The sequence below is a fragment of the Episyrphus balteatus genome, chromosome 3 (genome assembly GCF_945859705.1).
Source record: "Episyrphus balteatus chromosome 3, idEpiBalt1.1, whole genome shotgun sequence".
NCBI lineage: Eukaryota > Metazoa > Arthropoda > Insecta > Diptera > Syrphidae > Episyrphus > Episyrphus balteatus.
In genome coordinates this window covers 45,960,739-45,985,043 of record NC_079136.1, presented here as the reverse complement: position 1 = coordinate 45,985,043, position 24,305 = coordinate 45,960,739, and the positions used below count along the sequence as shown (strand labels likewise).

The 24,305-nt window shown below is 30.5% G+C and overlaps 1 protein-coding gene across 3 annotated transcripts in view; it reads right to left on the bottom strand.

Annotated features, from left to right (window-relative positions):
* The window catches only part of LOC129913187 (uncharacterized), a 542,292-nt gene that overhangs the window by 209,255 nt on the left and 308,732 nt on the right, over positions 1 to 24,305 (bottom strand). Inside the window, exon 2 of one of the 3 annotated variants that reach the window (XM_055991736.1) lies at positions 13,232 to 13,571. The exons of 1 other annotated variant lie outside the window; for it this stretch is intronic. In XM_055991736.1, the coding sequence (XP_055847711.1) occupies positions 13,232 to 13,454 (223 nt within the window). In that variant the 5' untranslated portion in view covers positions 13,455 to 13,571. Of the gene's footprint in view, positions 1 to 13,231; positions 14,091 to 24,305 lie in introns of those variants that run through there. One more of the 3 variants, XM_055991738.1, reaches the window with a different exon arrangement.

The following is a 24,305-nucleotide window of genomic DNA, read 5'->3' as shown; positions in this document are numbered from 1 at the left end:
AGGGGCGCCGGTAGTGCTTAAACAGGCACTGGCTCTAGGGCCTCAAATAGAGTTTTATAAACTTCATTAGAGCTGTAGGAGATGGCAGTGGAGAAGCTGAAGATCTGTAAATAGGGGAGTAGAGATGTAAATGAAACCAATAAACCTAGAGCTAAAGGAGCCTCAATCGACCTCTAAAACCTCCAACAGAGATTTTGGACTCTCTAACATAGCTCTTGGGTAGGAGCACCAACATAATAAGCGCCTCTAACACAGCTGATGGTTTAAGGCCTTAAATGACCTATAAACGCCATAAGCTGTAGAGACCTCAATAGAATTAAAGACGACTTCAATAGAGTATTATAAGTCCCTCCCAGAGCAAAGAGATGTAAGGTCCCCAACAGAGCAGTGAATCGCAACAGAGTCACAGAGCTTCCGACAGATCTGTAGAGGTCTGAATAGGGCAGTGAAGGCACCCAATAAATTTCAAGTGCCCCAATAGAGCTGAAAGTAGTCCCAGATGAAATTTTGTGGTTTCACGAGATCTCTCGTGCCTCTAATAAAACAATAAATATGCCCAACATAGCGGTTGGGACCCCAATAAAGCCTTAGGGGTCTACAATTGAGCTTAAAGGTCTTCCATAAAGACACTTGAAAGCCTATTCTTGAGTTTGTTGATGTTATATGCTTTTTTGAAAGCTTGCCACATGACAATGAAACCGAAAGTAAGAAAAGGTCACTATTATTCACAAGCCTTTTTAGGCCGGAGACCTCACTTTTTCACAAAGGTTTTATTACATGGTGATAGCTTTTACAAATATATACCAGCGATTGACTGCTATCTGTTGCTGTTTTTTGTAGCACGATAGGCAGTTAACCATTAGGGTCTGAAGACTAATATAATGGAGAAAAAGTGATCACTTGAATGAGAAGTTCTTTTGTAGGACTTTCCAGCCATTTCCTTGATTTCACAAGGACTTACCTTTAAAGTTCATAATAAAGATATTTAGGAGTCTTAAACATTTTAATCTCCCACATGCATTGTAATAAACGAGTGGGTCTAGTTTAAATAAAATATTAAATACAGAAGAATTAATATTCGTGAATATTATACCAATCTTTCTCAAAGGATATATCAATCCTGCCCACATAAATATAATAATAGCCTCAACTAGCCGGATGTGCAAATTAAATGAATATTAGTCGAAACTTTATTGGCTGTAAAATTTAATTATAGAATTAATCGATAACCTTTTGAAAGTTTTTTTCAAAACCTCCCTTCTACCTACATCACCCGTCTGCATCATTTTGTAACTGCCGCCGCCGCCATTGCCACTGCAACAGAAATACCGCCGCGCCACCATACACCACCTTTTAAAAACCATCATCAGGGGGCTCTTATATCAAGCCATTTTGCTGTGGAAATTTGTAGTCGACTCCTTTCGGTTCATTGGATCATTGAATCGTTATTTATGTACTCAGCTTGTATAGTCTTTGCATAAAAATGGTGATTTAAACGGATTGAAATAAAATGGGAAAAATAAATTATAAGCTTCGACATCGGCACCTATACAAGCCGGTTAACCCCTTTTTGCCCAGAGGCCTACCAAACTTATATGCCATCCGATCTTCCCTCTCTCATTCCATCATCAGACAGCACCACCACCAACCGTGTCCTATTAAGAGGAAAACAAAAGGACATAAAGCCGCATTTTGTCCTGTGCATAAAAATATGCATCGATAGTTTTTTCTTGTTTTTCATTTTTTTTTTTTTTGTATTCTTCTTCATTCTTGTCATGATGATGGGACTGAGGAGGTCTAGAGAATTGAATGTGAATGTGTTTGATGTGGATATGTAGGCAAAACTCATGCTCTTTGGTCTTTAAGTCTACCCCACATGCAACTGCAATAGGTAAAAAGGATAGCCCTACTGCAAATAACACAACACCCCAAACCATAACACCATACTATCCCACTCAAAAGTATCCTATACAAGTGCGGTTTCACTCCAATTATAAGCTTCGAGGTTGAGGTAAACGAGGAAAGGACACGTTGCTCAAAATGAGGTCGATGCTTTCTTTTGCCTGCAGCACTGTGAAAGGACACATAAGGACGTGGAATGGAGATGGGGAGCTACCTTTTTACCTACTGCTTGCTACTATAGGGCCCGTACAAAAATTTTTCTCCTTTTTAATTGAACATGAACATGCTTCTTTTCTTTTTTTTTTTTCATTTTTCTTTCTTTTTTTCCTGTTGCTGCCGTTTGCTGCTGTTGCTCCTTGCTTTTTGCTGCTATTTCTACTGTGATGTTGTGTCCTCTTGAAAGGAGAAAACATATTTTATACAAAGTAACAAAATTCAGGTGTTTTTATGTGTGTATGTTGGTGTGGGTGTGTGTACCTATACTTTTGTGTGTGTGTGTGTGTGTTTTATATGTTGACATTATTATTATGCAAAAGTAAATGTAGGTTATCTGACAATCCGAGTAGGTACAGGCTTGTTTCTTGGTTTTTTTTTTATTTTGTGTGTTTTTTGTATGTTTGTTATGGATTTTTGATTTGATTTAAGGTTTGGAGCTTGTATGACAAATTAAAAAAAAAAAAAAAAAAAAAAAAATGTCACATAGAATTATTTCTAGTAGATGAAGAAGCTATTAATATAATTGCAAGAATATGTATAATTATAAGAAAATAATTCAAAAGAAATTTCGTTAAAGTACCAAAAGATGTAAGAAGTAATGAAATTCCTGACTGGAAGTATATTCAAGAAAGAAGTAAATAAAAAACATTGATGGAATTCAGGGTTAGAATCACTCGGGGACGCTTTTCAACCAAATTTAAGACCTCAATAAAACTTCAAATCGAGACTTTTAAAATAAATTTTTTTTAAATTTTGGATAAAAGTTGAAAAATAACCTTCAAGAAAGTTCGTGGCAAAAAAAAAATTTCAAGAGCATCGAATAACGCAATAATGCCTATACATTAACCCAAAGAATCTAAGATCTATCAGTTAATCAATATTTCTTCTAAGAGCTTTAAGACAATTCATTAATAACAATCTACGTGGTACCATAAAAATATAGCTTAATATTATTAGAAGACTTTTCTAAAAACCAGATCTGCTAAAAAGGGACACAATGCATTTTATGGAATATTGTGGTCACCTGACTTGTGAAGTACTTAGGGTCTAAAAAATGTCCGTCAAGTTAGCATTACCATTTTCGAATTTCGAAAAGTCGTAAATTTGTCGTGAAAGAAAAAAATTTGTCGCGCCCGTTTTTTTTAAAATAACCCCTGGTAGTGCTAACTTGACAGTCAAGTTAGCACTACCACCCCTCCAAAATTTTAATACGAGCTTTAACTGGAAAAAAAGTATGCCAGTAATTGTCGTGTTTTTGTCGTAGACAGATGGCATTAAAAAAAAATTTGTCGCGTCATTATTTTGGAAACTAGGCCCCCTTAACTGAATTTCATTTAACTACCTTTACAAAGGGATTTTTTTTTCAAAATGCCTAATTGCTATAAATTTTTCCATAATCTACTGTCCCTCGATGATTTTTAGAAGATTATGCAAAATAAAAATTTTTCCCATCCTTATTTTGCAAATAATGCCCAATTAAGTGAATTACCCAAACCTATCGCTTCCATATGAAAAATTTGATAGTAGACGTCTTACGACAATTGTTTATGACAAATTTTTATCAAAAATTCCCATAAACAAAAAGTTTTCATATGGTAGTGCTAGGTCCCAGACATGCAGTTTGGTTTTCGGGAGAAGCACTCCACACTGCATCCGCTCATGAAGTTCCACCAAGACATCACCTCAGCTTTAAACAACAATCAAGTTACTGTCGCATGCTTTTTGGATGTCGAAAAAGCCTTTGACAGCGTATGGATAGATGCTCTTATCCATAAACTTCATTTACCTACTAGGTTTTCCTTTGCCACTAATTAAAATTATTTTTTCTTTTCTCTCTTCCAGAAACTTTTTTGTGCAAGTGGAGGATCGGAAATCACCAATGAAAGTCATTAGAGCTGGAGTTGCTCAAGGATCCAAACTTGGCCCCTTCCTTTACAGCATCCTGACGTCAGACCAACCACCTGCAAGTGAGTGCGAGAACCTGCTTTACGCGGACGATTCACTCACTTACTGCAAGTCCATCTCGCCAACAATAGCTGCCAGGAAAGTCGAAGCTCACATTCGGAAACTGTATGAGTTCTACAGTAAATGGGGTATCCGAATAAACTCATCCAAGTCGGAACTACTGTGCCTTAGACGATCAGGAGGAAGAGGCAGTCGATCGGCTGGAAGCTGTAGAAGCATCACATTGACACTTCCAGATGGAACTAGATTGCCAGCCAAACGCAACGCCAAGTACTTAGGAATCAACTTTAACGAGCTCCTCAGATTCAACAATCACTCCCGTTTGGTCCTCAAAAAAGCCAACTTTGCTTTCCATCGCCTTCACCCTCTAATGAAAAGAAGAACAGGATTGAGTCAACCAACGAAACTCTTGATCTACAAGCAGCTTCTGCGACCAGTCATTGCCTACAGCTTTCCATGGTACACCATCTCCAAGACAGCCATGAAGGAACTACAAATGTTCGAGAGAAAAATACTGAGGATTTGCACTGGACTCATCTTTGACCGACAGCGGCAGAAATACTATAGCAACAAGCGACTCTACGAGGAAGCAAAAATCATACCACTGGACAAGTATCTACTGCAATCGGCGAAGGTACTGGTAGGAAATATCGCCAACCATCCCAATCAACTGATGAGAAGAATGACAGCCCAACAACGACATCCGGAACCTAAGTACCTTTGTGCTTTGGATATACTGGCTGAGAACATAATTTCAATGGACAACGAAGAAGTTAACTTTTACGCCGACACCCAGTCGGCTTACTACCGTGGCTAACGCCAACCAAACCAACCCCACAACTGGACATCCGGGTCTGAACACCCCGAGGACAACCTAGTCAGCAGACTTTAAATTAAGTTTATCCATGTATAATATTTCTTTATATTTTATAACTTAGTCATTGTATAAGGTTAGGCCCCCTCTGTGCCAACAAAATTTTGTATCTATCAATGAATCTTAGACATAAGTTAATTTTAAGTCAATTGTAAATAACAAGTTCAATAAAAACAAAATTGAAATTGAATTGGTAGTGCTAGGTTTTTGTAATTCACCTTTTTGGGTGTTTCTTCCAAAATAAGGGCGCGACAAATTATTTTTTGGCATAATTTGTTGAAAGTCGTCGAGTTACGATAGATTATGGCAAAATTTATAGGAAATAAGCATTAATAAATAAAAAAAATAAAATATTAAAAAAAATTTTTATGATTTTAGTTGCCTCAGTTAAGGGGGTCTGGTTGCTAAAGTAAAGACGCGACAAATTTTTTTATGATTGAATTTCATAGTAGACGTTTTACGACAGTTGTTTATAACAAATTTTTATTAAAAAGTCCCATAAAAAAAAAAGTTTTCATATGGTAGTGCTAGGTTTTGGTATTTCATTTTTCATATGGAAGCGATAGGTTTGGGTAATTCACTTAATTGGGCATTATTTGCAAAATAAGGGTGGGAAAAAATTTTATTTTGCATAATCTTCTAAAAATCATCGAGGGACAGTAGATTATGGAAAAATTTATAGCAATTAGTCATTTTGAAAAAAAAAAAAAAATCATTTTGTAAAGGTAGTTAAATGAAATTCAGTTAAGGGGGCCTAGTTTCCAAAATAATGACGCGACAAATTTTTTTTTAATGCCATCTGTCTACGACAAAAACACGACAATTATTGGCATACTTTTTTTTCCAGTTAAAGCTCGTATTAAAATTTTGGAGGGGTGGTAGTGCTAACTTGACTGTCAAGTTAGCACTACCAGGGGTTATTAAAAAAAAAACGGGCGCGACAAATTTTTTTCTTTCACGACAAATTTACGACTTTTCGAAATTCGAAAATGGTAATGCTAACTTGACGGACATGTCTAAAAATGAGGTTTAGCTCGCCGGTATGTCTTTAATATTACTGCATAAAGTAGGAAACTTAAGTTAAAGGTCTTTTCTTTATTAAGAAATCTTAAACTATATCATAAATTTGTATATTTAAATAAGAGGTGTTAAGCATTATTTATATCTGAATCCTGGTTTAGAAGTCTTCCGATTAATAATTGCTCCTTTGGTATATTTCCGGTAGCAGTTTTATTACGAAATGATGATCATTCCACCACACAGGCCACCCTAACATATTATTTTTCGAATATTAAAACTTTGGAAAATTCTTCGTGAGCTAAATATTAAGTTATGGGCTTTCGGTCGGCTTTCGGCGTTTTGACATTGGTCAAAAAATGGCTAAAACCCGGTTTTTTCGATATATTTTCTTTTTTACAAACTATTTGGTTATTATTTTTACGAATAAGAAGTAAAAATGAAGTTGACACAATCAATGAAAGTCATGAAGTCGCTGAACATTTAAAAATCTTTCGGTCAAAAACATTTTGAGTACCTATTTATCATTCTCTTCGCCGCATAGTGGTGCCTTTGGTGTTTTTTGGCGTCAGAAATCATTTGCACGGTCATTTTTTGATAGAATGTCATGAAATTTAGTACACTGAAGCATATTAGTATAAGAAATACGAAAAAGCTTCCAAAATTTCCAAAATGGGGGACAGAATAAAGTTTATAGAATCTTCTTTTTCGAAACTGTATATAAGCTAAAAATTTAGCTTAATGGATGTAAAAATGATCTTCGACTTTTTATTTACGTACAATTGTTCATATTTAATGAAAAAAAATCAAACAAATTTTAAAACAAAGTTAAAAAAGTGCCAAAGTAGTAAGACGCACTTTTAGACCTTTTATAATGCTACTCTTCGATCTTTTGTTTAAGTTAGCATGATTTTTGACATCTTCCCTTTAGGTATAGTTTCATAAAATATTAAATATTTTGGCGCTATATAGTTGCCAACTATGTTTTAAGTAGGGATTAAAAAAGATTTGAACCAAAAATGTGCCTTTTCTCTGAAAGTGATATTTCGATTTAACAATTTTCATTCGGCTTCAATTCTTGAATCAAAATCATTTTAAGGTTTTATTAATTCCAAACGGTCAAGTTGAAGTAGGTACTACCTACTTTGCATTTTAATGTACAATCAATTCACCCTAATGAAACTTCTTTTAGGGAAGCATTTTCCAGGTAAAAGAGCTTGCAAGCCCTTCAAATTTAAGTTCTCCCACTTTTATGAGTTCAAATTCATATATCCGAAAAAAAAGGTTGAAGTTCTCACACCCAACCTTCGCATGTTTTAAGCGCACTTCAAAAATCCATTATCATGACGAGATCACTTTTCCACAAAAAAAAAAAAAAAAAAAAACAAATAATAACATAAACCTCTACGCTTGGTTTTTTATTACCAAACCGCACAAGTTCAAAAACGAACAACTTGAGTTCTTGAGTTGCATCATTTAAAATAAAAAATACCTTAAACATCAGCGGTTGCCAGTATAGTCAGCTGAGTAGGCCAGCTTTCCAATTTACTTAATTGTTTCTTATTTCAACCACTCATTCACCCATAATATAGGAAGGTATAACCAACTCATTCAACTATCAGCTCATACAACCACCAGGGGGCGCAATGATATGAAATTGCTTCGTGAATGTGAAGTATTTGCTATACTTAAGTTAAAATTGCACATTTCACAAAAGTTCTGTTTGTTTGTTTTCCTTTTTTTTTTTGTTTGTATATTTTTTTTTTTAACTATAAATCCTTGACCTGGAAGTTGTTTTTCACCTTAAAGGTCTCCACTGTGGTTTGGTTCTAAGTGAGTTAAGTAGTAAGGAGCAGAGTGTGATGAGGAGTCAAAAGCTTGTGATGGGGGGGGTGGTCTTTATGTATATATATAAAATTGGAAGCGTGAAAACAATAATTGCGCAACATTATTTCCATTTGAATTTTAAATTGCCATTACCGCTAAGTGGGAATATTGTTCATATTCTCAAGAAAAGATGGAGGTTACTATACTTCTTTTACCTCGACTCTCTCGAGTTTCGTATATAGGTACATTTGTAGTAGTTGTTTTTTTTTTGTGCAACTTGCATTTTGTTGTGCTCTCCATTCCATCCGACCCATTAAATCCTTAACGACCGTTGGACGTTCATCGTGTTTTTGAAATGGCACAGTTTAAGTTTTATTATTATTTTGTTGTCCAAAAAAATATATATAAGATGGCCGACGACGACGACGAAACGAAGAGCGGCGCATACCTACTCGACATAATTTCCCAGGAAATTTATCCCCAATGGGTTGTATTTTTTTTTTTTTCGTTTTATTCCTGCCATCTTCTTCCTCTTCTATGACTCAAGCTCCTCTTATGCATGACTGATGTTCATTTGGTTTCCTTTTTTTGGGGAATTTCTTTCCAGTTCCACCTTAAAATTGTTTTGTTGTTCTCTTTTCTCAGTGTACTCCTGGTATACTCGTATAAAATGATGTAGAACAAAAGGATATATTAATCAATAGAATATGACTTTTTAATCAACTCCATCATGCACACCCTCACAACAAAGTTCCATCACAGTCACCAGAGAGAGAGAGGGACTTTGAGAGAGAGAGAGAGAGTATATGTGTAATGTGGTGTGGATACAACAGCATTACCAGATTATCTAATGGTTGTAACGATTTTCTTTAAGGAAACACATGTCCTCCAGAACGAAAATTTCAAATGCACGTCATCATGGTTTATGTCGAAGGACTTCTATACTATATAAGGCAAAGGCTAAAAGATGGAGTTAGTCTGCAAGGAGACAACAACACACACGGACGATGGGTGAATATGTTTACCTAAGTCTTCTGCTAGAGCATACGAAATCGATGCGATATTATAGACTGTCGTCAATGTGATGAGGAGAAGGAGGCAACAGGACGAAGTCGACGACAACATTGATGTTGTGTCCTGGCCCCAGAATGGCCCAGAAAATCCTTAATATATAGTTTTGGAGTTATATTGATATCAATGTTGGTATCCACCTTAGTCATAGGATGTTGTCTGTGTGTTGTTTTGTTGTCGTCATCATCATAGTTCGTTCATTCAGGATGTGTAAAAGGGGGTGTGTGCTGTGGTCTCTGGTGATGTCAATTCAATACACTGTTTCCTCCTATGCACTCATCAGTTTGACATTTTGAATAAATGTGGCCAAGAGTGTGCAATGGAATAATTTATAATTTTTGTGGATCATTTTAAATTCTTTTCAAATTTAAGTAATAAAAAAATTTAGAGGAGGAGTTTTTTTTAATTTCTTGGAAATTGTTTAATGAAATTTTAATACATTCGTTTAACAGAGAAGTGAATTGCAAAAAAAAAATCATGTGTGCAATTCACACGTGCTTGAAGTGAAACCTTAAAAATCATTTAAAAAAAATCCAAAAAATATAACTTTTTTTTATTCTATCACTTTTTTTATATGACAACCTATAATAAATTTTATACCATCTGAAAGCTTATTGTTTCAGCTCAAATTATTTATATCGACCATGTCTATACAACATCTACATAAAGAGATAGAATTTTTTTTAACCCAAATTAGTTTTCATAAAAAAAAAAAACAAAACAATCAATCTCTTTTCTCTTCTATAATAAATTTTATATCATTATTATTTCACCTTTTATATAACACTTCAATCATATTTCTATCATGCCTATAAAAAGTAAGAATTTTTTAAAGCCAACCATGTCGAAATTTCAAACTGAGATCACGGTACTTCCTCTACTGCTGGTTGGTCATCGGCAACAAATCTTCACAGGTGTTTTGATGTATTTTTCAAGTTTTTCAATAACTTGTAGAACACGTACCGTTATGTAAAATATATCAAATAAAAGGTTATGTTATCAGCATGTGTATTAAAGTTAAATCAAATTTGTATGTGCACCAGATCAAAAGATATAACGTTTGTAGGAAAAGAACATCTTTGTACCGTTATCTCAGAATTTTGAATATTAAATTAATTGAAACTTTGTACAATTATAATCTATTTAACTACCTATCTACAGTACAAATTTCATTCATCTGTCTATTAAAGCAAAACAGTTATAACAAGTTGTATGTTCGTGTCGCGTTTTCGTTTCATCTTGTTTCAAATCACTACGATACTAAAGAAGTTTTCACTTCAATTTAACTAGTCTACAGTTCTGTTCTCAGCATCCCTATTCTAATGCTTAATTTAATCAGTTCTAGTTCTAATTTAGCTCGAAAAACCGGAGAAAACTAAAAATCGTACGAAAAAAACACAATTCACTTTTAATTTTTTTTTTTTTAATGATGATGGAGAAGAACAAAAAATTGGATTTCGGTCGGTCTCTTCGTCCATTGAGTTTCTTTTAAACAAAAAAGTGTAGAAATAAAATGCATGACTGCTAAAAATTTTAAGAATTTTCTTAAGATGAATTTTAAGAAAAAAAAAAAATTCAAAATTGTTAGAGCCGTTTATTAATTTTTTATAAATAATTTCAAAAAAAAAATTCATGTCCCGTTCTTGAAAATTTGATTTTTCAAAAAAAAAAAAAAAAAAAATCAATTTTTTTTAAATCCAAAAATTATTCAAAATCGAAAAACTGGCATATATAAATTCAAGGAAGACCTTTTAAACACATTTACAATGAATAACATTTCTTCTTTATTTCTTTACCAACTTTCTATACCATTCTTATTAACTGAGAAGTTAATATGGAGGTTTCACAGCTGAAACGGACCAAGTCAAAAAAAGAAAAAAAAATCCAAATCTAGTGTCTAAATCTGCGCAAGGTTTGACTCTACTAACGTCTTTCATTAGTTTGATCCAAAAGTGTTTCTATTCAAATTGTCATTTGTTCGAAAAAAATCTTCACCATAAGATTCAATTTAAACGTATTTACTTTGACTCGTTATATCTCCTTATTCACTTTTTGTGACTTGGTTCACTTCAGCTCTTAGCAATCCATATAATCATAATTCATAAGCGGCCAAGAATATTTATTTTTAATTTGTTCTAAATTTTTGATGAAAATAATTTTTCAAGACGCTTTAGAATAGCTTGACTTTGATGAGGAGGTGGTTGCAATGACTTGATTATCTTCTGGGTTCATATTCAGCCTTCATCACCTAGAACGTTTTTAAGGGACCCTGCATGTTGCAACAAATTGATTACTAAAATTCCAAGATTATCAGATCACTCTTTACTGTCCTGAATGATACCAGAAATCTTTTTTTATAATAAGCTTACCTTTGTTGAATATTATTTTAATCTTAATCTTATCGTAAAAAAAAAATAAAAGTGATTTTTGACCTTTTATAACGGAAATAGTGTCGAAGAAAACTTCGAAACTTTTCACAAATCATAAATCAATCCAAAGTCAACCCGTTTTATTGTTGTCCTAGAAGTAATCTATTTTTACTTGGCTATTCAGATAATTTAGAGGTGTGATTGCTTTTTTATTTTTTTTTCAGGATTTTGTTGGTTTTTGGATTATTTTTTTTGCGAGATTTTGTGCTTTTTTGAAGGGTTTTGGGTTCTGAATTTCCGATATTTTTTGTTTTCTGAACTCAGAATTTCTTTTGTACCTGCGTTAAATTTTTCCAATTAGAATGTACTTTGTACAAAACATCTTGGCAACGATTAAAATATCGTAATTTTAATAGGAATTCGGTTAAAATCTCATATTAAGAAATAAAAAATAAATTTGAAATTAATAACGTAATTAATTAAAATGCGTTACCATAACTAGATTTTTCAAATTATTTCACTAAATCTGTCCACTTTTTTTTCAAATAAATATATGTATTTCAGTTTCTAATATTATTAAAAATATGGTCTGCGATATAATCAGACAAAAGAAATGCTCCTCATTGACTCTAGTGATGGGAACTATAGAATGATTCCAACTATAGATAGTTAGTAACTGAATGATTTAAACTATCGAATAGTTCATTCATTCATTCATTCATTCATTCATTCATTCATTCATTCATTCATTCATTCATTCATTCATTCATTCATTCATTCATTCATTCATTCATTCATTCATTCATTCATTCATTCATTCATTCATTCATTCATTCATTCATTCATTCATTCATTCATTCATTCATTCATTCATTCATTCATTCATTCATTCATTCATTCATTCATTCATTCATTCATTCATTCATTCATTCATTCATTCATTCATTCATTCATTCATTCATTCATTCATTCATTCATTCATTCATTCATTCATTCATTCATTCATTCATTCATTCATTCATTCATTCATTCATTCATTCATTCATTCATTCATTCATTCATTCATTCATTCATTTATTCATTCGAACAAAAACTATCGAATAAAACTATCGAATAAAAACTATCGAATAAACTATCGAATAAACTATCGGATAAAGACTATTCAAATGAAGAAACTATCGTTTTAAAAACTATTCGAATGATTAAACTATCGTTTAAAAAAACTATTCGAATTAAAAAATTATCGTTTAAGAAAACTATTCTAATGAAAAACTATCGAATAAAAATACTATTCAAATCAAAAAACTATCGTTTAAGAAAACTATTCAAATGAAAAAACTATCGTTTAAGAAAACTATTCGAATGAAAAAACTATCGTATAAAAAAAAACTATTCAAATGAAAAAACTATCGAATAAAAAACTATTGAATGAAAAAGCTATTCGAATGAAAATAATAACTAAATGAATGATTTAAAACTATCGAATGAATGAATATTTTACAACTATCAATAGTTTGATAGTTTTTATTCGATAGTTCCCATCACTAATTGACTCATTTTGCTTTATAAAATAATGCCAAAGTAAAAAAAATAAACACAAATTCTACAAAATATTTAAATCCTATTTGGCAAAAAAATCCGACAAATTTGAAACCAGTTTAAATGGTTATTAATTTTTGTTCTAAAACTATAAAATTCAAAATCACTTGTAGTTTTGCGAAGAAAGTGCTTTTTAAGGAAATAACTTTGTTGAACTTTTCTGAATTTGAACTTTTTTTTGGTTTATTTAGTCTTTCAAAATTTAGATAAAAAAAAAATGTTCTAATAAATTATCCACAACTCATTAAGATAATTTCGTTTTTGATAAATAAACTGTATTATCAATTAAACGTCAAAAATTGAAATTTTAAAAAACGATATATCGTTTTAAAAATGTTGTTAAAATGTTAATTGAATCATTAAAGTAAAGCAACAATAAAAAAAAACTTACCAGATCGTCCAACAGATATTGTCTGCACTGATGAAGTTGCCACAGATTTTTCTGTCGGCATTGCCGGCGGCAGTGGTAGCGGCCCCACTGTTGATGTTGTTGTTAAATCGCAACATTCGCGTTCGGGAAATTCACTACAACGTATTAAATGTGCCCCAAACAGTGCCACCCATATCAGGCAGCATGTTAATATTTTTTGATTTTTTATTTTAAATCGGGTCATTGTTGCATTTATTGATTTATTTTATGTTAATTTTTTTTTTTTTTTTTATTTACAAGTTATTTTAGTTTGATTTTTTTTCCTTTTAAATTAACTCACAGTAGTTGAAGAATTCATCACCTGAAATTGCACATTATTGCACATGACAACCAACACAAGAAAAAAAAAAAAAAACTGGTAAACAGGATAAACTTTAGGGGAAAGAAATATGCTTGCGGTCGTCCTTGGTCTGGTTTTGAATTCTGATGGACGATAGAATTGTGGTGGATATCAAAGAAAAGAAAAAAAAAAAAACTTAAACGCGAAAAAGAAAAAATTATATTTCGCAGTAAACTAGTAATCATGGAAGGCATCCATCAAGTTTTTTAAATATGTTTTTTTTTCTTATTTTATTTTTTACTTTGATTTGATTGCATTTTTGAAGAGTTTATAGTTGCAGTTAGAGTTTAACTCGCAGAGACGATTTATGGGAAGGAATCCATAGCACACTTTTGAACAAAATCGACCAACTAACACACACACACACATATAAACGCATACTGTACTTGCTGCCCTCGGGATAGGAACTTTCTGTTTCAGCTTTTTCTTGACTTTCCCTTGCACTGGCTACTGGTATTTTATCGTTTAGTCAAAAATAAAAAAAGAAAACTGAAAAAAAAAAAACAGAAAAAGAAAACAAAAAATTCCAACAAACTTTAAATTGAATTCGTTCTTTTCAACAAAAAAACTTTGGCCATTCATGGATGCATATTTTTTACCTGAGTGTTTTTTTTCCTTATACATATTTTTATTACTTAAATTTTGTTTTTTAGTTATTTTTTTCTTTATAATTAAGTAAACAAAATATTTTTCTTTGATATTAAATTTCATTCTTAATAAAAGGTTTTTATGATCTAAAATGAGTAAATTAAATTAAGATTCCAAAATAGACAACTAAATTAGTAGAATAAAACAAAATTAAAAGAATTAAAAATTTTTGGGATATCTACAGTTAAGAGAGCATTCTTTTTTCTTATTTTTTTATTTTTCTTATTTTATTCTTTTTTCACTTTGTTGTCCGTAGAACTTTGTTTTTTTTATCAAGAAGAAAATATGATTTTCGTGTGTTAAGTCCGAATCCGAAGTAAACATTTCACTGGCAAGTCACGTTTTTGAAATACCTGAATATTAACAGGCCAAAAACGCGTTTTTTCGGTACATTTGACCTCGAATTACACCAACGTAAAATATTTTCTTGCAAATCTTCTTATGCAATCTCAAAAAACAATATTTTATCGTCCTAAATATAACTATAAGCAGAAAAACTAGACGTGATAGAACAAAACTGTTAACAGTTTTGAATTCAGCATACTAAAGTCAATTAAAATCACTCTACAAAGTTCTTTCTCCCGACTTTTTTTTATTTATGCCTGCCGACCAGTGTTATTAACAGGTCAAAAACGCGTTTTTTGAGAACTTTCGACTTCGAATTACACAACCGATATATTTTTCTTTTAAAAACTACTTATGTACATATTTATGCATCCTCAAAACACACATTGTATATTATGTACATCTTTGTTTTCTTTTTTTATTATTTTTTTATCTAAAAGGTATTGGAAATAGACATTTCTTATATCTAAAAATTTAAATTTCTGTGTAGTCTTAAAATTAATTCTCTGTAATCTTGAAAACAAGGGGTAAGACTCTAGATTTCCTGAGGGCCTATCTTCTGAAGTTATATAAACATTAAAATTTATTATAAGACACTTCAGTTTTTTTTTTTGGTTTTTTTTTTTAGTAGATAAGTATACAGGGTGTCCGGTAGAAAATGGATAAGCCGGAAACGGCTGATACTTGCACTTTTGACTGTTCTGAAACCGATTTGAAAAAGTTTCTATCGCAACCAGTTTAGAAAATATTATTTTTTTTTCGTTCAGTGTACTTTAAATTTCATCATCTTACGTTTTTTTTTTTAACCACAACTACGAATAAATGAATTTTATAAATTTCTTATTTTTATAATTTTCTACAATAATAAGCTCACTACATAAGAAGTTAAAAGTTTTTATAACTGTTGCATCTTTTCTTTAAAAAAATTTTGAAATTTGTTTTTCGATGCAAAATGTGAAAAAAAAATTTGTATGAAAATTTTCAAACACCTGTGGTATAAAAAAAATCCATAGGAACGTAGGTGGCCAACTTTTTTAAAAATATGCGCGTCCAAAGGGAATTGCAAAATGGTAAAAGTTTTTATCAAATCTAGAGTTACTAGGAAGTTATTGGTACCAAAGTGCAAAAAAAGCCTATTAATTTAATAAATTATTTTAACTGAAAAATCTTAAGTTTTTCACATTGCTGCCACAAATGCATGGATTCCATCAGTTTTTTTAATCAGTCATATTTTACAATAATTCTTCTTACACATAACTATTAAAAAAGTGTAATAACCGTTGAACAATGGCTATAAAAAAATAATTTAACTTTTTTTTTAATGCAAAGTAGAAAATTTTTCAAAATTTTTTTAAAAGATGCAACAGTTATAAAAACTTTTAACTTCTTATGTAGTGAGCCAATTTTTGTAGAAAATTATAAAAATAAGAAATTTATAAAATTCATTCATTCGTAGTTGTGGTTAAAAAAAAACGTAAGATGATGAAATTTAAAGTACACTGAACGAAAAAAAGCTAATATTTTCTAAACTGGTTGCGATAGAAACTTTTTCAAATCGATTTCAGAACAGTCAAAAGTGCAAGTATCAGCCATTTCCGGCTTATCCATTTTCTACCGGACACCCTGTATATTTTTTTTTAATCATCCATTTTTTCATCAATTTTTTTTTTGAAAACCAGTACACAAAATGTATTTAAAATTAGTTTTTATGGATATTTCATTTATTTTTTTTTGAATGGCACACCAAATTTGATTTAAAATTTTTTTAAATGTCTACACCCAGAGAAAAAATAGTTAAAAATGTTTGTATTTTTTTTTTAATAGTCAATATAAATACCCTCCAAATTAACTAGTAAATAGTAAATTTTAAGTATTAAAACAATTTTGTTAAAATTTATTATTTAGTAGATAATTTGGAGAAAATTTCAATTGACTATTGACGTACATATTTAAAATAGCTTTTCCAATTAAAACTATTTTTTCTCTGAGTTCGTACAAAAAATTATTAAAAAAAAAACGGCTCTAAAGAATTTTATTTTTCTTAGTTTTAAAATTATTTTCTTTAGAAGAAAACAAATTGCATATACGAGTACATTGCTTGAACGTCAAAACTTTTTAAACCTTCATAAAAAAAATTATTCATTATTATTTAGAATGCATTATTATTTTGAATATTAAATTTACTTCAAAAATATATAATATTCATTGAATAATAATAATAATTACTTTTCATTACCTAATTAAAAAATTCAGTAAAATAAAAAATTGTTTTCAATGAATTAAATTCATTTATTAAGAAGAAAAGTTTCAGCAACTTTTTTAAAACCTTCAATTTCTTATGCGAATGCGTCTAAAAATATGTCAAACAGTTGATTGATAACGTAGTGTGATTTTTTTTTATAAAATGAGACTGAAGTGAATGTAAAACGGGGCGGATGATTAATGAGGAGCTCAAACTTGGTATGTAACTCAGTTCTTGAGTCAGCTAGCTTGCAATAAAATCTGTTTATTGGGATGAATTTGAATAGTTTTAAATTTTTTTATTTCCAAGGTACCTCTTAGCCTTTTAACCCGCAGAAACCATATTTATGTAAAATTATAATTTAGATTTGATTAAAAAATATGTGGAAAACGTGAAAGCTTAAATGTAACCAAAAAGTACACCTTTTGTCTTAAGGCCCACTTTTTTTTAAATTTCAGTAATTCTGGCAGATTGTTGTTTGACAAAAATGTTCTACATAAATTGAGAAAGCCCAGTCTGATGTAATTTATTCATCTATTTGCAAAAATGCTCCAATTGTCAAATCAAACAATTTTCAGGTCACTGTGGCGTATGCGTAACATTTTTGTCCATAGAAAAATTTCAATGAAGTTAATATATATATTTTTTAAATTTAATTTGTGTGATCATTTTCTAATCTAAGTAACAATAACCCAAAGTACATTAGCATATTCTCGTTCAAAAAGTATAAAAGTTGATGTTATTATCATTTTGTTTGAAATAAAATCAAAAAAATTAATTAAAAAAACAAGAAGGAAAAAAACTGAAAAAGTAATCAAAACTAATTTCGTGTATAAAAGCTATACATCATAATCAAAAATCAACTTTACAAGTAGGTACTTTCTGTTTGGTTCACATGTACTTGTACATACAAGTCAAACATATAGAACCATAAAGTTAAGAAAGTACCCTTTTCTAAAAAGAGAGTTGGACGAAAACTTCTTAACACAGAACAGTTTAACTTGATACTTTATATAGTATGCTTAAAGCAATGAAATGTATTCCTAGTATTTTCATTCGGCACCATCAATTGAGAAGTTAATATTAACTGAAAGGAAAACTATATATATAAGCTGATGAAGAAGTTAAAAGTTATGTTTATAAGTCAGTTGGTATGTATTGTATATAGAAAGTTAAAGTTTATTACAAACAAGGTTTTTGAGGTTTTCTTTTTGTGAATTTTCTCAGGAAAAAATAGTCCTTTTGATTTTAAATTAATTTTATGTTAGCTTTAATTTTAGAAGTTAAAAATACCATTAAAGTTGAAATTCTACAGGTACTAACCACTTAAATAGTTTAATGTCATTTAATTCCTTTTTCTTTAAATAAAAAGAATAAAGTGAAATAAAAATTTCTTTTTAAAGATAAGACAGTCAATAACAAACTCTCGAGTATGTCCTTAATTGCACAAGAAACTACACTGTGCTTTTGATGGGACAAATGTTTTTCCAATTATGCTTTTCCTCTCATAGCATTATGCTTCAACTAATACCATAAAGACATTCAAAATTTCCATATTTATTTTTCTGAAAATAGACACACACACAGCACAAAAAAAAAAAAAAAATATACTGTCAAATAAATGTCTTTCTTAAAGTAGGAAATTCCCTAACGAACCATGCACAATGTCTATGTCCCATGACTCGACAAAGTTAAACTTCTTAATTTTCCAAAGCAAATCCCATTACCTTCAGATATACGTTTATACATTTATGTGTATGTATGAAATACCATTCGGTATAGTGTGTCTTTTCTATCTAGTGTATGAGTGTGTTTGTATAGCAAAGTATGCTCATACGGTTGTATTTATGCAATCCTTTTTCATATTACACACTAAATTTCCTGATTACACTCGCTTTTCCCTCGAAGGTATACGCTATTTGCATCCTAGAACTATTGCTTCAGCAAAAAAAAAAAAGAATAACTAGAAGACAAAAAAAAAATATATAAAAGGAGCAGCTTTATCTCCTTTGGAAAAACGAAACGAATCGAACCGAAAGGATGCAGATATGCAAAAAGTCACAAGCTTACTTTTTTGTACCATCACATACACAAACAGACAAAAAAGATGATGTGAAAAATGGGCGCTCAAACAAATATACATATATTTAAGTTTATTTTTGAAAAAAAGGACGAAAAAAAATATAATATAGCTAGACTCGATCCAAGGAAAAAAGTAACGAAATGTTTGCATTGCTCGCGTTTGTCGTGTTATAAAAAATGACGAGCTTGCTTTTTCTAGGAACTAGAACTGCAAACACAGAAACGAGAGAGAGAAGTAAACCTAAGTGAAAAAGTGGAATAGGAAAATATTTTTCTAACTTCTTTGTTGACTGTCAACACAATATTATGAAAATATGCGGGAAGGAAGTAGGTATGTTCAAGAATAACCAAATCACTGTTACAAAAAAAAAAAAATGGTTAGGTAGGTACTTTAAAAATAAATACTATAGAAGATAAAATAAGATACATCATATTTTAAGAATTTAGTCTTTTTCGAAAGTTATGTAAATATTTATCACGAAAAAAAACTTTAACTATGTATTGAATTAGGGACCTCGACCTAGTTGGATTTAGCAAATCTCTTTTCAAGTAACTCTTCAATAAAAAAAAAACATTGTTTATGAATATACTAAAAAAAATCAGTTACAACCAATTTAAGGATTAAACTCCAGACTTTACCAATTTATTGTCTTTAATGCGAAAAATTAATCAAATTCATCTTTAACAGACGATTAACTGCAAAAAAAAAAACACAGACAAAAAGCCCTTAAAATATCATACAATACAAATTGCCAAACAAAAAGTTGCAAAGTAAGTTATAAAATTACCATATTCAAACACTTAAGTAATACATAAATTCTTCAAATGTGTGTTGTGTGCTTCTTATAAAAGTCAATTTTAGTTGCAATAACAATTTGAAAATTAATTTTCCAAACAGTCGATAGAAAATTACAACAAAAAAAAAAAAAAAAAACAGGAAAAACTCCCATTCAAAACATCACTTACATACTCGTCGTACACCATATAATAACTTTTTCTTCAAACTGCTTTTTAGCTTCATCATAAGACTGAAAAATTGATATCATCCATAAAATAAAAAATAAGTACACATAAGTACTCACTTGAGATACAATAAAAAACCTATTACACGATGTATCTAAAAACCTCTTTCGTTTGAAATAAAGGTAATGTTTTGGTTGTAAGTACTGGCTTATAAAGGCTTTAATATATTCGAGGCTATATTAATTTCAACACATCAAAACTGAAAAGGCCTTTGTACAGAAGACAATAGATTTTTAAATTAAATAATTAGTTCTTCTTGTTAAACAAATATGTGCGATATTTTACTCTTAAGTATGTACCTACTTCCCGCAAATCATGATTATTCAAAAAACGGATATTTTCTGTCGAAAACAAATTTTTAATATTCAGTTTTTCAGAAACTAATTTTTTGCTACATTGATACTTTTTTAGTCAGAAAAAGATTTTTTCCAACTAAATATATTACATTAGATAAGAAAAAAGGAACTTAAAAGAATGTCAATCGGACTGGTTAATACAAGCAAGCATGAACATAGTTTTTGAAATATGTATTACTTTTTTAAAGTCTTACCTCTTCATTTTACATTTTTTACTTGCGATATAGGTACTATATATCAAGTTATGCATTCGTACAAAAAAAAAAAGTTGAGATAACATTTTTCCATGACATTACGATGGTAGACAATGCCAAAAAAGTGGGTCCCGGAAGTCCGTCTGTCTGTCTGTCTGTCTGTCAGTCTGTCTGTCTGTCTGTCTGTATAAGGAGCTACAGCCTAAACGGATGGACCGATTAATGTCAAACTTGGTATGTAGCGTTATTTGGCGACTCTCCAGAGGAGTTTTTGGAATTAATTTTTTTGGACCAAAAATAACGGTACATGTCATATACCGATTTAAGAAAAATTGAAATATCTCGAAAACGGCTCCAACGATTTTGTTTAAAAAATTCAAATGTTAGTTTTTAGCTAAGGTCTATCTTCCAGTGAAAAATTTTTTTTTTGAAAATCATTATTAACGGTACTTGCCATAAAACGGTTTTTTTCAAATCCGATTATCTCCGTAACTGATTATTCGATTTCAACGAAACTTTTGTGAAGAAGCATTTATATAATTTAAGTATAAACCAAAAATTAAATTTCCAAAAAAATAATTTTTGGATTTTTAAAAAAAATTTGAAAATTTTTTTTTGAAAAATCAAATTTTCGAAAACGGGACATTGAATTTTTTTGAAATTTTGTTTTTAGATGTTGATTAGTGATTTCTACAAAATGGCATACCAATTTTATTTTAAAACTTTTTTTCCAAAAAATTATTTATAAAAAATTATTTTTTTTAAAAACGGCTCTAACGATTTTGAAAATTTTTTTTCTAAAAATGCATGTTAATATATCAATCAAAACTGCATACTTGTTTTGGAGGGCAATTCAATTTTAGATTTTATTTTATTTTTTTAAAAAACGAATTTTATTTTTTTTTTTCCAAATTTCTATATAAAGTCTTAAAAATTTAAGCAACTTTAACTCTAAGAGCAAGTTCGTGCGACCCAGTCGAGCATTTTATTTAGTATTGTACCTTGTGTTTAAAATTAATCAATTTTTTAAACTAATAGTGACTAAAACTTGGTATTCAATACACAGGCAGTAACACTGCCAGTATAAAAAGCCATACACAAACCTCATCTAAAATTGATTTAGGTAAGTAAATAAATAATAAGTAAGTAAATAGCTGCAGGTGGACCGATTCACATAAAATATGAAGTTTTTTAATTAATTTTTGGATTAAAAAAAGTTTTTTTTTGTTTGAAAAATTAAATTTTCGAAAACGGGACATTGATTTTTTGAAAGTTGAGTTTTAGGCGTGTATTTTTAGCATGACAGAAACAAATTTGAAACAAAATATGTAGTTTGAACCGTTTTTGAAAAAAAAACTTTTCTATTTCGTTAAATGATCGTTAGTTTTTTTCATACAAAAAATCTTTGAGATAATTTGAAATAATTAAATAGATTCTGAAAACGAAAATTCAAAATAAAAATTCTCAATAATATAACATTGAGAAAATATTTTCGAAAACATTATTTTCGAAATCTTAAACCACTAACTCTTACTTGGAGACATCTTCATTCAATATTGTCATCTTTAAGACTTTGAATTAAAGAAAAGAGGAAAATTATATTTGTTTATTTTCTTTTTCTAAACTCAACTAAATGCCCTTAGAGTATCAAAATCGAAATTATATATAAAAAAAAAACCGAAAAAACACAAAATTGTATTTTGAAAATGGATGTGAAGGGAAAAGGTAGTTATATCTTCCTTATATTACCTCCACTCCGTGTCATTTCTTCGTTTCATTTTTGTTTTGTCTTGACAGACAGACATACAGATAATAAAACCGAAGTAAATTAAACTCTCAAAATGAAAGATACATCTCTCTCCTTAAACCAACCATACCACTCGATCTGAAGGTGAGCTGATGGCTTTAGTAAAGAGACTTCTGCCGCTGCTGCTGGTAGCTGATGGCTGGATTATGTGTATACCTATAGGTATAAAATAATGTTACCCACAACAAACGTGTGTCTTTTGATGGCATAACGTTGACAATTTAAATCACCCGTCCCAAGCATATTTTTGTGGAGTCCTTAAAAAAAAAAAAAACACACCCATATACGAATAATATAAGTCGTCTAAGTATAAGTATATGGCAAGGATCAAGTGAAATTCTTTCAAAAAGATAAAACCACAAAATACAATTTTAAGATTTTTATTCTTGCTAAGGTTTTTGTTTTTTTTTTGCTTGTCGTTTCGTTTCCATTCTCTAAATATGACAAATTCAATTTACTCATCCAGCTTACAGGATATGAACTGTACACATCCTTATCAATCAAACAGATTGTCCTCAACATACACACATAAATACACCCACACACAAATCCACTGAAAAGTGAATAAAAGAATGAAAAAAAAAGAACAAAAAAATCACATAAATCTATCAAAAATAATGGAGAAACCAAAAGTTCATCTTCACATTAATGGAATTTCATATTTCTTGCTGGTCTTGCTTGCGGACCGAACACGAGTATGAGAAGGGGCTACCAGGATCTTTCAAACAGGATGCAATTGACCCATAAATTGAATAAACTTTTACAAGTGCCTTTGCAGAGTCTAATTTTCATTTCAATTTCATTTCATTTTTTTTTTTATTTCTCTTCGTTTTCTTTTTTTTCGGATGCACTCGATGCTCACTGGCTGACGCCGTATATACATTCACTTGAGATGAGATGTCTGTATGAATGTGTGTGTGTATAAAAATGAAGGATTCTTCTCTTTTTGCGGTATAATGATGACGACCAATATGTCCTGGATGATGACCAGACCTTGAGTAAACACCACTACTGCAGTGATTGAGCAAATACCTCTTATTTTTATCCCCGTCATCTTCATCGTCGTCAGTCGGTCGGTTATGATTTCTGATGTCACCCCCACACAACGCCCCAATTTCGTCCTTATTTTTTTGTTAAGTGCTCGATCTCATTTAATCATATAAAAGGCAAACATTGATATGTGAAAATTGAGAAATTGGATTGATGGCTTGAATTGGATGTGGTATGCATGAATTCCCAACATAACCTACATACAATTATTGCAATATTCTCCTGTTGGATAGCACAAAATATGTGCAAAAAAGGATATATCTGACGATGAGGACGACCATGAAGCTTTAAAGGTACATTACATATCTATGTGTGTAATAGTTCAACGAACAGGTCAAAATGCCATAACAGACAAAAATTCGTTTGAGTTTTGAGGGGGCTCTATTGGAACATGTTGAATGTCGATATGTGTCGTCTTCATGTGTGTACAGATCGTTATGAATCCTTTGCCAGATGTTGGGTGAAGACAATTTAATTGGTTCAATAAATCCTCTCCATTCGGAAGATGTGTTGTTACAATTTCAAACATTCATTTCTGACATACCAAATTTTTCAAAAAAAAAAAAAACTCATAGAGATACAAGTTACCTTGGTATAAGGTTATTATATGGCTTTGGCTTTTCTAAATTGCAATTCTTAGAAATTTTTGAGATGAATTTGAAAAATCAAAACTGATTTAGATAAAAATGATGATGGTGACAGCACTGGTTCATTTATTGTAGCTGTGTGTTATAATAGTCTCCGTGATTTTTGTCGTTTTAATTTGTAAATTTTTAAAATTAATTTCAAATTTTTGTTTTAGTGCACTGAAAAAAGTGTACTATTTTGTGTTTACCTATAATAATTCCCTAAATTGTGTTAAAAGTGTTTAAAATTAAATGTTTTAATTTATAGACAATAGTCTCCGGTAATTATTAAAATAAAAAAAAGTTTCCCTCAGTTTGAGTG